Below are 15,151 nucleotides of genomic sequence, written 5' to 3'. Positions count from 1 at the left end.
TTTCAAAGCTGACCAGGAATCCCTTTAAAATGACTGCTTAGAGCCTATGTCATGACTGAAAATAGATACTGACTTCTTTATTCATCACCAAGCACTTAAAAAAAATCCACACAAATGTTATTAACATAGTGATAACAAGTTGTACTTTCACTTCCCCTGCTCTCAACTCACTGATTTACAGTACACCTTTACACTGTTATGATAAATAGCACCATTCAGGCCTACTCACTCCTCATTAATAATGCTGCTTTGTTACTGTGCGATGAATCCTGTTTCTCATGAATGATGGAAAAATTCCTTTTAGTTTCTATGAGAAGATTAAGCTGACAGTTACAAGACTTTATTGCTGTTGCAATTATGTGCCATAATACATTTTTTAAATGAACAGAATACCTTTCTATATGCATGCGTACCCCCCACCACACTGTCCCTTCATCTTTGGTATAGGTAAATCTACATATAAACACATGCAAACATGTATATAAATGAATGCATACAGAATATAAGTAATAAGTTAAAGATATTCTATGTCAATTTAATATGGGGTTAATTTTGCAGATGATACACAGTGCTGAAGTTGAAGAACATTAAAATGGAGAGAAGGAAAAATGCCTTTGCACATAAGTGTGATCACACTGCTTTATAGCCACCAATTTTTGCACCAATTTGCAACAATTCAAAATCTATGTTGTTGCTGCAGAACTTAATTACATATGAGATCAAGTCAGAGTCTAAATGTGATTACTAAGAATAATTTAATAACAAGCATCCCTATTGAACTATGGAAACTATATTTATTTCCATTGATTTTAAAATAACCAATTCCAAAGACAGAGACATTCCACCACATTTCCCTTTTAAAACTAGTAAGTACTGTCCTTCACTAAAACCTCAACATTGTGAACTATTACTGCAGTTTCATGTCTTGTAAAGGAAGCCAACTCCCGTGTCTAAGTGCATTTAATGACAATGATCTTTTTATAGCCTTGATTGCACAATATGAATAAGACAATCTGACACTGGTCCTCATATGCTGTAATTAACACATCAGCCTACTCACTATAGCATCTTTACAAAGTGGTGAGACTTGAACCAGATAAGTGGATGATATTGTGGATGGAAAACTGGCTTGACTACTGGCCTCAAGAGTGACCAGAATGCAAAATCCAATTGGCAAGTGGTTATTGGTAGTGTCCCACAGGTGTTCATAATGGGGGAAATACTGTTGAACACCCTCATTAACAATGTGACTGATAGAAGGCATTCTCAGAATGACTGTGGACAACATATTTGGAAGACCAGACAATATACTGGAATAGCGTAAACACTGGAGGTCAGGGCTGCTACACAGATGAACTACTACACAGGAATCTCAGTGTTCTACAAAGCCAAATGTAAAGCCCTGTACTTGGGCTGAAATAATCACATGGAACAGTACTGGTTGGAGAACAGCTATTTAAAAAGCAAATTTTCAAAAGAAACCCAGAACCTGGGGCTGCCAGTGGACAAGCTGAACATGAGTCCACAATACACCCTGGCAGCAAAGACTGACCACATGCCAGGCTGAATCAGGTGGAATAGCCACGACTATGATTTCTCCATGTAGATTATGCGTACACATTCAGTTCTGGTCTCATCAGGAGAAACACTACAACACTGAAGCAAATCTGGTGGAAGAACACCACAAAGATAGCCAGGGGCTGGAACATATGGCATACAAGAACTACATTTGCAAGAATTTAATGCTAAGGAAGTATCTTCTTATTGTCTGGAAATAACAGGATAGCGCAGAGAAGATGGAGTCAGACTTACCTTGTAGGTTTACAATTCTTTCAACCAGTATGATGACAGTACTTTATAATACTTTCCTTAATTACATGAAATATAACAAGAGCAGAATTTGCTTACACAAATTATTTTATTTGGTATCCAAACAAATCAAACAAATTTCTTAATGTATTTAACCCAGCACTTACTTAGCAGATAAGGCTGCCTTTAAAAATGACTACATTTTCAATTTCACTTGTGATGACTTCCTTACACATTCACTAGGGTTTATAAAAAAAAAAAAACAGCAATGAAGTAGATTTTATCTCAATTTCTCTCTACAGAGCGGAGCTCGGCATTCTACTGAAAATACTCAAAATGATCTCTTTGGAGATAGTTCTGTGCTAAGTTGGTTCAAAGCCTTCAATCTGCAGTATTGGAGGGAATATATCTAAAATATTCAATTAACTTGGTTTGTTTAACAAAAAAAAACCTGTCAATCTAAAGCTTTAACAAAGTCTGATGTTTCAACTACACATATTACATTTCTACACAAAAAGCATGGGCTTAAACAGTAATGCATACAAATGCTTTCTTAGATCAATTTCTTTAGTCTGATCTATTATTAAGTATTAAACGTTACATATACAAAAACTTCTGAACTCTAGAAAGTAGTCAGTGCATCTTTTCCACATCTACACAATCTCTTGCATACTGCAGCCACAAGAGAAAGCAAAAGGAAAAAAAAAAACATATTATAAGTAAAATGAGACAATGTAAGTAATACCAGATTTTAAATATTTCATAAAGATGCCAAGGAGAGATCAATGAGATTTTGAAGCTCATTCTAAAGGTTATCAGGGCTTTCCATGGGAAGAAAATGAAATTTCTTTATTTTTGTTTAATTAAGCCATTGAGATATTAAGTACCTGAAACACAGTCTTACCTTATAGAATTATGATAGTAAGGCCTCTCAGCAAATGAATTATTTCCTCACTTACATCAGATTATTAGAACTAGTTACCCTTTTAGTCTTTTGTCACTGTGCATTACAAAGCTGCTGCTGTTCCACCCCAGCAGATAACAGCATGAAACAACAAATTTGGATTTTTAAGTTTCTTGCAAAGGTACCAGCTGATTCAATATGAGGCCTATACAACCAGTATTCAACAGAAGAACTCCCCCAAATGAGCAGAAAGCTAATAGTGCTTCCAGCTATCCAGGACAACACACACACCAAAAGGTATGAGATATTTCTGATGAAATGCAAGAATTCATTTGAAAAGACTGTCACTGTAAGTTATTTTTTCTGCTTTATGTAATCTAAAGGATACTCAAAGTTTTAATGGTAACACCTAAAACAAGAGCCTTTAACCCTAAGAAACATGAATGATGTAAACGACTGGTGTATGCCTGGGTTTTCACAAGGAGACAAATCCTACATCAAAGTACTCCATGAAGAACAATTACTGTGTATGTAAAACACTGGCATATAAGATGCCATCTAAAGAAAACAATTAGTATGAGCTGCCTGTACAGCTGTCTAACTGAACTTACACAAGGGCTTCCAATATTTTGGGACAGAATACATACAGCCCATCACAGAAATACAGTCACCTTACTCATAGACCAGAGCAATTGTTAAAAACTGGCAATGCTGTGTAAATTCCTAATAGTCAGGAATGGGAAAAAAAAAAAATAAAATTGAGTTTAATTACATTGAAATTTGGATATAATGCCAGCTGTAAGAACCCAGACACTCATACTGCTTCCTCATCAAACATTCTTTGAAAAACAACTCTGATTCTTTCATCACTGCCCTATTTTTTACCCTGGGAAAATAAGACATTTTATGATGCAAATATTTAGCTAATGGATGATAACGAACATTGTTGTTGCATATGCACAGGTATTTGAGTCTGGTGTTAGCCTGTGTAATGTCAGCCTAGTCCTCCTCCGCAGGGACATGCAAATCTTTTAAGCCCCTAAATTTGAATTTTCTTCTAATGTCACCTTTATGAAGGTTCTCTCCTTCAAAACTACAGTGCAGTAGACCCATTCCTACAGTCTTCACATACAAGAATGATTTGTTTCCTCTATGAAATGAAAATTCACTTGCCATGTGCTACTCTCCTTCACTGACATATCATGGGAAACGCTGGATTACTGGTTTCTTCAAAGAAATGTGCTTTTAGTAAAAAAAATATCATTTAATTTCTATTATTTGAAAATAACTTAAATTGACAAATATTTCGGGAGAAAAAGCTATTTTGCACACTACACAAAAAAAATTATGTTTTGTGATTCAAAGCTGATACTGAAAGAGCTATAAACACCTGGTTTGGTACACTTATCTGTTAATGTATGACAATTACAGAAGTTGGGATTTTGAAACTGCTTTCCAGATTTATGACAATTCCTCAGGGATTTAAAAGTACTTTTAAAATTACTTTAGCAGTTTGTGGCATTTGCATATCTACTGCTGTGTGTTTTATGTAATATTAAACTGAATTATATGCACTTTTTAGATGAGAACTGTAAATTTTCAAAGAATGGGTTGCACTTCTGAGTGTAAGCACTGCAAAACAGAGACGAAAATTAATATTGAGTTGTTTGAAACGTCAGTCTTCTGAGTGAGATGCATGTCCTGTATATTTGTTTTATACTTTGTGCAGAAGAACAGAAACAAATTGTTTATCATCTCAAAATGTAATCTGCAGGTCAGGGCATTTTCTTATGAAGTGGACATCAATGAGCTGAAAAGGTACCTCCGTTGTCTGTTTCTTTGATTTCTGTTGGTTTTTCTTTTGCTTTTGGCAGTCACAATGAGTCTGGACTTTTTTGGGCCATCTCCATAAGATTTTTAAGACCTGCACTCAGAATTTAATTTTAAAGTAATACTGAATGTAAATAGAGACTTACAGAACCCACAATATGTCTTAATTCAAGTTGCCACTATCATCTAGATAAGCTGTCATGTTGCAATATTGCAGATGATTCTCTCGAGACTTTGGCATTTAAAATATAAATGCAGGCATTTTCTAGGTGTTTTCTTACAGTTTATTCTACAGTGAGGAAAAGCTAGCCTGCAGCTGGGTTGCAGTATTGTGAAACACCTTGATCTTACTATATGGAGAAGAAACACTGTATATTTATTTAACTACAGCTTTACAATAAATACTCCATCTCTGTTAGTGGTCTCCGCTACAGTAGACTTGAGACTGTATTCAGTTATTTCTGATGCTTTGAGTGGCAATAGAAAATTGTAGTGCTTTTTCACTAATTGCTCTTGCCAATTCTAGTAAGCTAATTGAAGGGCAGCAAGACAACGTAACAAAAGAACTTCATAAGATTCTATCTGCTATCTAATCTTTAGTCTCCCAAAAGATAACCACCAAGTCTCTGCCCACCCAGGTTCTCACCACAGGACTAGTTCTACCCTAAGATCCAATACTTCAAGTGACAAAGGTCATGAGGGTGAACACCTCAGCAGGGCCATTTCTTGTTTACACCAGAAGCCTACCTGACTAGCTTAACTGCCAGACTTTTAGATGATTCATGGTTAAGAGAAATCCCTCAAAATCCATAGTGACTCAGATGCAAAGACGACTTGATCTTGAATTTGATCTTAAAAATGAGAATTTAGTTATTAACCCTGTTTTTCTCCCTAGATCTCTTTACTTGAGAATTTAATTAGAAATGAGGGATGAAAGAAATCTTTCCTAACCTCTGTAACAGATCTGATTGTCAGAAACACAGTTGAGATAAACCAGAGAAAAAGGCAATGCACAAGTGGCTGAAGGTACCTGAAAAGTCAAAGTTGCTTTGACACAAAGCTTTCATACTGTAATTGAAGAATATTCAGCATTTAAACTTCTATCAGTTTAAATTTTCAGCTAAATTATATATACAACATCAAAAACCAGGGAGTCTGGACTTTGTACATATTTACCATCTTAACTAATATCTTTCTTGTCACTGACACAAAGTAAAGAGCATGAGCTATTACATTCCAGTTCGTAAATCAACTTCTTGATAACCACCTCTTCTAATTCAGGTTTTTGTTTACTCTAATATGTGTTTTGCACAACTCACCTACTAAACAGCAACTGAAGTGCAGTAAAATTAATACAAATTAAACAAATTGCAGCATATATTCTTTCTTCAAATTCTTCTGAACAAACGCCTATGATTTGAGATTAATGCCTTCTGGCATTTTATGCATTGTGAATTTCTGTCAATTTAACAATTCAGTAACTAAATAACATTATAAGATGATTAAAAATTCAATAAGAAAAGCAGTGCCTCTCAGATCCTTGCAGATCTATTTGTGACAAATTCAGAAGTGCTCACATTTAAAAGGAGAGAAAAGTGTTTACGTGCTCTAAGTGGGATGAAAATTGCATACTTGATTTAATCATCTCCCAATCTATCATTGTGTTCCCCAATAACATACATTACTATTGCTCAGAATTTCTTATAGCTTTTGTTCTTGTAGTTAAAAAAAAAATAAATACCATCTGCACTTGGATTTATTAGAGATACTGAAACAAAGTTATGGTATTAAAATGTGGCCATGTTTTACTATAGGAGAAGCCCATGTCACTATTTATACTCCAGAACATACTGCTGTTAGAATAAAACAGTTGTTTTCGATGTGCTTTCTGCCTGCCTGCTGAAAGCAAGTCTTTCCAAACGTGAATCAATATCACAGTTTGAAATAACAAATCTGACCCTCCTTTGAGTACAAAGCTGGGCAAGATGACCTCCTGAGGTTCCTTGTAACCTGAATTATGCAGTGAGTCTAACAATGTTTTACCATCTTTCAGAATTCTGTATCATGATTCTACTTAGTGGGAAAATACTGGTGGTAGGCAAATGGTTGGACTGAATGATCTTGAGGTCTTTTCCAACCTTGGTGATTCTATGATCCTATGATTCATTACAGCTGTGAATATCTGATAGACATTCCAAACTCTCTCATGTTTAGCATTAAAACTTTGAAACAAACACCAGCTACTTCAAATACTCAAATACATATATGTTGCCCATGAGATGCTAAGACATATATTCAGTGTCAATTTATGCATTCCCTAACTTTTTCTCTCTCTCAGCACTGGCTGGGCAGTACAGTTTGAGATCCGCTTTATCGTGTTAGATAAACCACTTTCTGGGTGTTTCTCTTTCTCTCTCTGTCCGTTATAAGGAAGTCTAATATTTAGACACCTAGCAAGATTAAGCAGATTATAACAAGCTAAGCAACAATTCAATGGATATGCTATCTCAAAACTATATTACCAGCAGATGAGCAGTGAATTGAGAATGATTCATTCCTGACACTTTGAAGCAGGAATAAGTTATTCAAAAATAACCCCTCCTTTACAGACCCTGTTCCAGGGCTTGCTTCAAAACCTTGTGAAAACCTAAAATTTTACCTTTAAGTTTGAATCATGCTTTTGCAAAAATATCCACAAAAAGGATGCCTTAAGTATCGCAGCACTTTAATTTGTCCCCTCTCTGCCTTAAATCTAGAGCCCTGAATAGACACGTGGCTTCTCTACATATTGTAAGCAAAGAGTTACATAAGGATGCATCTTATGCATGTGTCAATAGGTCAATGAAAATCATTAGTACAACTTCCTACTCTTTCAAGGATGAGTGGCCAAAATACCTCCAAAAGCATGTTTTGTTTAACTACAAAACTACATCCCAAGTGGCCACGGAAAATGTGTGAGTGGCGCTCTTGAAATAGTGCTGCAGTGTTTCTCTCAACCACCAATAGCTCAGAATAACATTAGAAACCACTGTCAGGATAAGAGCGAACTGACAGAAAGACCTGAAGCACAACTGTATTGACAGTGCTCAACAAGCAATAGCAGCTGTCAACTGGCTCAGCTACACATCCCTCAGCTGTGGCACTGCCAGAAAAAAAGGCAACATTGATTGATCTTCCCATGGATGTTGTTTTGGGAAATGATAGAGAGGGGGTACCATTTTGTAAAGACAAAGGTCCTCAAAAGTGAGCAGAAAATGAATACAACTTGAGTGTCACCTGGAACATAACTGGGCAGTTATGTCCAAGGATAGAGAATCAAGTGCTGTATTTTTAAGTGTCAATACAAAAAAAAAAAACGGCAAATTTACTATGTCTTTGTCTCAGTGGGGTCTAATTTCAGTAAGGAAAAAAAGATTAATTTCCCCACTACCTCAGCCTCCAACTAGACTACACATGGCACAGTGAAGGTCATATTAAGGACAAGGAGCATACCATAAATGAAACCAAGGAAGAACTCACTGAAGAAAACGTTATATGGTGACGGCTCAGAAAAAATTTAAGAGAGGCTTGGCACCAAACTTTATCAATGTAAACACACTTAATAGATCTGTGACAAAACCAAAATAGATTGGCAAATTTGACAAAGTCTAGAAAGGAATTTCTGGTCATTCAAAATGAGTCTTATCATTTGCTTTGTGGTTTGCTACAGGTGAGTCTGGATTTTAGCAAGCTTTCTGCTATATTTGCCAGATGCCACAACACTGATTCATGGGCTGCTTGGCAACAGCAGCAAAGAAATACCTCATTCTGTGGCACATTTCAGTAAAAATTTGTCAGCTGGGAATGGGAGAACAGCATCACTGAGAAGGACACTGTAAAATGAATCTCCAAGATGCATTTAAAAAATGCAGTTCTACTTATACAATCTTTACTACATATACAGATGGACAATTCACCTTTAAGAAAAGTTATCTGAAGGGGAGAAGGCCAATTTGTGAGGCAGTTTGTCATTGCAAGAATATGACAAACTGAAACTTCAAAGAGGCAAGATAAACAGGATGCCGACTGTACTTAGACACTCATGTAATGAACACCAACAAGCCCCTTTTGAGTCCTCTTAGAAGGTCTCTCAGAACACGCTGAATTTTAATATTCACAAAAATAAACAACCTATGACAAGTTGAAATTCTTGACAACTGCAGATGTTCATAACTTATGAAAATGAGAGTATGATGTGACCTACTAGCTATAAAAAATTCACAAGAGAAATAATGACCATTATTACTGTTTCTTCAAAGTTCAATGACATAAGACAAATGAGCATATAAACATCACAGCTGAAATTCAGGAATTATGGTCAAACCTTTCCTACCATATTGGCATGTCTGTACCTTGCTTTGGAGTTATAAATTACAACTTCCCAGAATTGTTCCACAAATAATTTAAATTTAAGCAGTGCTGCTCATTACCAGCTGACAGATAAATAAATCTATTGTCAACAGAATCTTTCCACCTTTTCAAAATTCATCTTTGTTTATACCACACATTCTCTGACAATTACATAAAACATTATAATTTGGAGGCTATGCAATCTTATCCATAATTTGACAAGCATTTTGTATGGCATAATCACATTAAAAGACAGCTCTAACTTTTGCATGCTTAGCCTTACATTCCTAATAAAATTTGCATAGCTGAGAAGGAAATAAAACTTTCAACTAAAAGGACTAAAATACTGAATGACAAATACTATAACATGCTGAAGACTGAAAGTGAAGGTTGGATCATGAGATAAAATGAAAAGATAATCAGTTATTCATCCAGATCAGATGGCCTGATACACTTGCTTCAGCAGCAATTTCTACTTTAAGATTCCTAGAAAACAACGGAAAAAACCCACTAAGAACACACGTACAGCATCCTGAAGCAACTTCCTGAAGACTGAACATATTACAGCAAACTTGAATTTCACGTCAGTTTTGCTAACTATCACATGAGCAAAAGCTGAATGATTAAGTTGGTCTTGCATGCAAAGCATCAACTTGAGTTCAGTTCCTTAGTACCCCAGCAAGTTTATACTACTCACCAAACTCTACTTCTGTTTGCTTTATCACATTTTGTCAGTGAAGTTCTCACTATTTTGTACAAGAAGTGAGGGGAATGATTGCCTTGCTTTAATGAGCTACAGAGCACTGCTCTTACAAAGCACTGAATACAAATAATAAAGCATTATGATCAAAGTATTTATCTGTGGAATTCTGTAATTAAGGGCAAAGTATTACAGTATGCAGTAATGATAACAATTTAACTACCTAGCACAAATGAAGAATAATGTGCACTGAAGGTACAGAGGAATTAGAAATAATTTTTGTCATGATTGTTAAACTAATTCAAAACCAAAAAACCATATTTTTTTGAACACAGAACATGAAAATAAAGTTTCAATGATTCACAGCATTTTTATGAATTATAGCTAAAAAAAAAACAAAACAAATTGAAAAACCACCATAAAACAAAAAAATACAACAGAAAACCTAAAAAGCTTGCTTACCATACCATCAAAATTCAGAAAGAGCAATGATTTAGATAACACTGTTTTCTTCCTTATCTGCACATATTTGAAAATTATGCATCTCCAAGCTCTGCTGCTGGAGCTACTAACATGTCCAGCAAATTCCTGAGACCATCTTTTAAGTCTATGATTTGACACTTCATAATCTCCAATATCACTTTCAATAGAGAATCTGAGGATCAGAGGTGGCTGCTCTGTCATACCCTTGATCTGGAAGACGCAAGTGCTACTGTCAGCCTATGAATGAAGCACTAAAGTAGAACAAAGCCAACACTTTTCTTCTGGAGATTACAGTATGACAAATCATAAAATGCTGCATGATATTTAATTAATTTAACAGTTCCTTGAAATATAGTACTAAGCGTCACATAAAATGTGAATATAAAGCATTAGAGAAAGAATTAAAGAAATTAAGTTAGAAATGTGAGAATAATTGCTTTCATCGTGCTTATTCTGCTGTAAGCAAGAAGAAAACCAAATACAAAATACAGATAGTTGGGAAAGAACATACCTATTAACTCCTTATTTCTGACATCTAAGGCCATGTTTCGTAAAGCTGTAGCAACTGCACATACCACCCGGTCATTGTCTATTCGAAGCAGTTCTACCAGGATTGGCAGTCCTTTTTCTTTGCGGACAGCAGCACGGATATACACTGACCACTGTAAAGACACATGGAGAGCGTGGTGAAGAAAGTGAAAAATCCATTAAAGACAGTAAGGCATCTGAGGTTACAGAGCAAGGAGTAACAGAAGCATGTTAACTGAAAGGAGAGGAAATAATTGAATTTATGATGCTAAGCAACCACTTGATTTGAAAACCAGCACTAATTTTTTATGGTGGCAGGGAAATTAATTGATGAATTGACTTGAATCCTAGCACACCTGGTTACATTTTACAGCCTAAGTCTTCAGACTTAAGCTTTGCATCAACATTTGCTATGCAACATTTCATGACATTTGTTCTCCGCTAAAACCACAAAATTATAATATATATACTACAAAATACATTCAAAAGTCTGAGAATTTTTGTTATTATTGTAAAATCAAATATTATAGAAACATGATAATGCTTCTAAAATCTCTCTTACAATTGCTAACTTGTTCAGAAAGAAAAATGAGACTGTTATACATCTGATTTTGGCACCTGTAGTGGCCCCAAACAGGAGTCAGTAATTCACATACGAGCTGACTCAAGCAGGAGAGGGTCTGTGCAGCACACATACTGCTTCTCTACTAGTTGTAGCAGAGGAGCCTGTAGGTATCTCCCACTTGGTACCTGGATGACAACACTGGCACGTCCAAGTCTTTATCCTGAGGTGAAGCAGCATATTCTTCCATGAATACCCTTTTTTGTTTAACAGCAGAAATGATGAACAGAGTTCTTATTTCTAAGAGCTCTAAATACTATCATGTCAGTGAAACTCTTCATGGACAGTATCTACACAGTGTATGCCCTGACCAGGAGCTTTATTCATGGCGGTACAATTTGTATTTCCAAGCATTTGAAGCTTTGAAAGGTTAATTATACTGTCCTTTTCTTCATTCTACTGTTGCTCTAGAAGTTGGAAAAATGCAAACAAGAATAAAAAGTTGTGGTTTTAAAAACAATGGCTTTTGCCAAATTTGAGATGTTTGGACACCTGCAGGACACACAGGTCAATTTAGCACAATCTACTCTGAAGTGAGCCACCTGCTAGGCATACACTCCTTCCAATACCTTGAACATTTCTCTTGAATTTTCAAAAGACCAAATTCTTGCTCCTTGTACTTATACTTAGAAGGAGTTAACCGAAACTGAGATTCTGGCTCCTTCCAGCGCTATGATATGGATGCTTATTGTGCCCTCATACTTGAGAGGCAAAGGCAAAGTTCTGGAACCCTTCAGACTTTGAAATATTTCAAATATTTTAGAAACTAAGATGATAAGCCTAAACATTTTCAGATCATGGTTCTCTTGTTTTTTGAGAAAACTTTAACAAACAGTTATATCACATTTCAAAGAACAGTCACATCACAATAGTGATCTTCCAGAAACAATAAGAGCAAAAACAATTTCCATGACATAAAGCATTAGAAAAAGGAAAGCACACTTATTGCCATCATGCATATGACCTCTACTTAGCATAGCTGAGGTGCTCACTTTAGAAAGCAAGCATTTGTTTATACCATTACAGACAGGTGCCCTGGGCAGCAAGAGGTCAGAACACATTTTACAGTAACACCAGTAGAAATAAACAGGCAATGGCTGCTATCTTGTAACGTGTGGAGCACAAGTTCATTTTAGGTTATATGACTCAGAGGAAACGGGGAAAAAGAGAAATCAGCACTCGGAGAGTATTATTTTATCACCTCTCCTCTGTAGTAAAGATACACAGCAAAAACTAGCTGGCTGGACTTTGCTGTAGACCAAAGTGATAATGGTTGCAATTAGCTTTTTAGTCAGGTCCATGGGACACAGAAGTCAGCATCACTGAGCACAATAACGTAATATATCTGAAATGTAAATGTGCCACCATTTACTGCAGTGAAGTGAAGAATAGCTCTGAGGTGAAAGATAAACAGTAGCAGGATTCTTGGCTGATTGTACCCTCTGCTTCTCTGGTGCCTTCTGTATAACAAGCATATCCGATCATGGGATATAAAACAAGCAATTCATAAACATCAGTGATTTTAACTGAAAGTATCTGCTGAAAAAAAAAAAAACCCACTTTCCTATAATTTGATGGTAATGGGATATTAAATATAAAAGACACTTTGAAAACCCCAAAGTAATCTTTTGAGCTTCTTTTTTAATAACCACATATACACCTCCCAGTTAAGTGCGCTGTCACCTGCAGCTGGGTGCACCCAAAGCACTCAGAAAATATAGGAATGGGAGTTTCTATGTCTCTCCCATGAAGACCACCACTGTATCTACTGTGATTGCACGGTGACTTCCACCATGAGAGCTCAAGTTCACAGTGAGACTGTTTTGATAATGCAGTGAGCCTGTTCGGTTGAAGAACTCAAGCTACCAGAGAGATTCTGCTGCCCATAGTAAAAGTACATCCCAGATGTAGAGCTTTTAATATGGATTACACAGGGAATCAGTAGGAGTGGTTTGTGGGTGGTTTTTCTTTTTTATCTACTCCATACCAGAGAGTATCTAAAATGATTTTATTGATTATTCACTGTATTACAAAGCTCTTCATAATAAAACCTCCAAGAACAGTTTTCCTTTGAATTTTTCATTTAATTGTCAAGGGAAAACACAAGCACTTGTTTTTCAAAACCCAGTATTACAACAGACTTCTTGGTTGTAGTTTTTTTTTTTTTTTGTCATATATTGCAAAAGGCTAAAAGCAGCAAGCTGAGTTACAAAATACATTAACAAATGTGTTTTTTAACCCAGGAGAGAAAAAAGACTATGTAGGAGAAACAGTGAAATAACTCAAGCATGAAAAAAAGAAAATGCACACCCCCCCCTTTCTGAATAAATGACACGTAAGTCTTCAGTATTTGCAATGTACCAATTAATTTGATAATAGTCAACAATAAGCTTTAAAGTTCTCACATGAGAAAAACCCAGATATGATGTTTTACAGATGGACATATGCACACATAAATAAAACAATGGGTGAGAGAGGGAAAAGTATGCGTGAAACCTCTCATCTCCCCTGCACATTCCTTTTTCCCCGCAGCTCTCTTCTGAAACTGGAAAAGAGCGGCGAGAATGCCATCTGCTTTGGAGAAGTTCAGAGGCTCCTCTTTGTGAATTGCTATCATTTCAACTGTGTTTCAAGTCAGGCACCTTAGGCAGAAAGTCAGAAATGCCTATTAATTGTTTCAACAATCTCTGGAGAACTCTCCATTCTGCAAGTGCTAAGAACTGTCTGTGGCTCTTTCCTAAAACTGCCAATTAGGACAAGTCTCTGCAAGCAATTATGCTGCGCTCTGTTTCAGGAAGACTCAAATTGAGATGCCTCAAAATTGCTATTTTATTCTCTCAGAGAATGGAAAAATTGATTCACTCTTGCATATACTCATCATTCTTTTGTTTGCCTAAAGCCATCATGAAACATTCCTGCATTTGCACTTTGCAGGTCAATTGCTAATATGAGCTCAGTGAAGTAGAAAAGAGAAAGATGAAAAATCATAAAAAAAAAAGAGACAAAGGGTTTGTTGCCTATTGGTGAATGAGGCACTCTGCCAATATACTTAATCATCCTGTTATTCCACAAATCAGTGGCAGTGTCAATGGTCAAGTAATGGTTCAATCTGTACAGAGAAATGACTCCTATGGGAAGAGAGCACATTTCAGATTGAATAAGGAAACAAATAAGCAAAAATCATTATTGCATCAGATTGCAGCTAAATTACCAGAGGCAAACATGGGAGCCACAATCTGTGCTAGAACAGTATTCGCAGGTAATAGAATCCAGAGGGCATAACTACTACACAGCACCTTGAAGACATCTAGTGCATCTCTATGTCCACTTTCATTAGTAGTTTTTTTTATTTATTTTTGTCATGGTAATTAAGAAAAATACAGTAATCTGGTAAATTATTTCTTATGTTTATCACAGTTATTATAGAAGACCATTTCTAGAGCCGCATGTCCATAGAGATTAACTACATTAGCCTGAAACTCAACTAGAAGTGAAGAAATGCTCACCACAGAATGAAAAATTAACAAAAACAAAACACTATCCCAAAAATACTAGCAATTGAATAGTCTTGATATTTTACATGCATTCACTTTCCTGCCACAAAAATCAGTGTTAGTTGAGTATCTCCAGAATAGCTCAATCATATACTTCAGTTTCAACTAGAATTTGCATTGTACTGATGCAGTTCAGCACTATGATGCTATGACTCTGCAGAGATACCAGATGTTAAGGGGAGGTAGAAACTACAACAGGAAAGTCAACTCAGGGTGGCAAGTATGACAGGGCAGGTTAAACTACCTACAGAACCAAGCAGATTAGAGAGATGACAAGTTTGCTAGGTGGTATTAACCCATTAATTTCCCTTTGCACTGTGATCTTAGTCAAG

General features: G+C 36.0%; 1 protein-coding gene across 7 annotated transcripts in view; it reads right to left on the bottom strand.

The window, feature by feature from the left end:
• Positions 1–15,151, bottom strand: part of CTNND2 (catenin delta 2) — a 625,555-nt gene that overhangs the window by 61,240 nt on the left and 549,164 nt on the right. For all 7 annotated transcript variants that reach the window (XM_085220451.1, XM_085220452.1, XM_085220453.1 and 4 more), the window contains one exon: positions 10,627–10,777. In XM_085220451.1, coding sequence (XP_085076577.1) covers positions 10,627–10,777 — 151 coding nt within the window. The remainder of the gene's footprint in view (positions 1–10,626; positions 10,778–15,151) is intronic.

The sequence above is a fragment of the Meleagris gallopavo genome, chromosome 3 (genome assembly GCF_905368555.1).
Source record: "Meleagris gallopavo chromosome 3, MGAL_WU_HG_1.1, whole genome shotgun sequence".
In the NCBI taxonomy this organism is placed as follows: domain Eukaryota; kingdom Metazoa; phylum Chordata; class Aves; order Galliformes; family Phasianidae; genus Meleagris; species Meleagris gallopavo.
The sequence above is the reverse complement of the archived record's forward strand: the minus strand, read 5'-3'. Positions and strand labels throughout refer to the sequence as shown.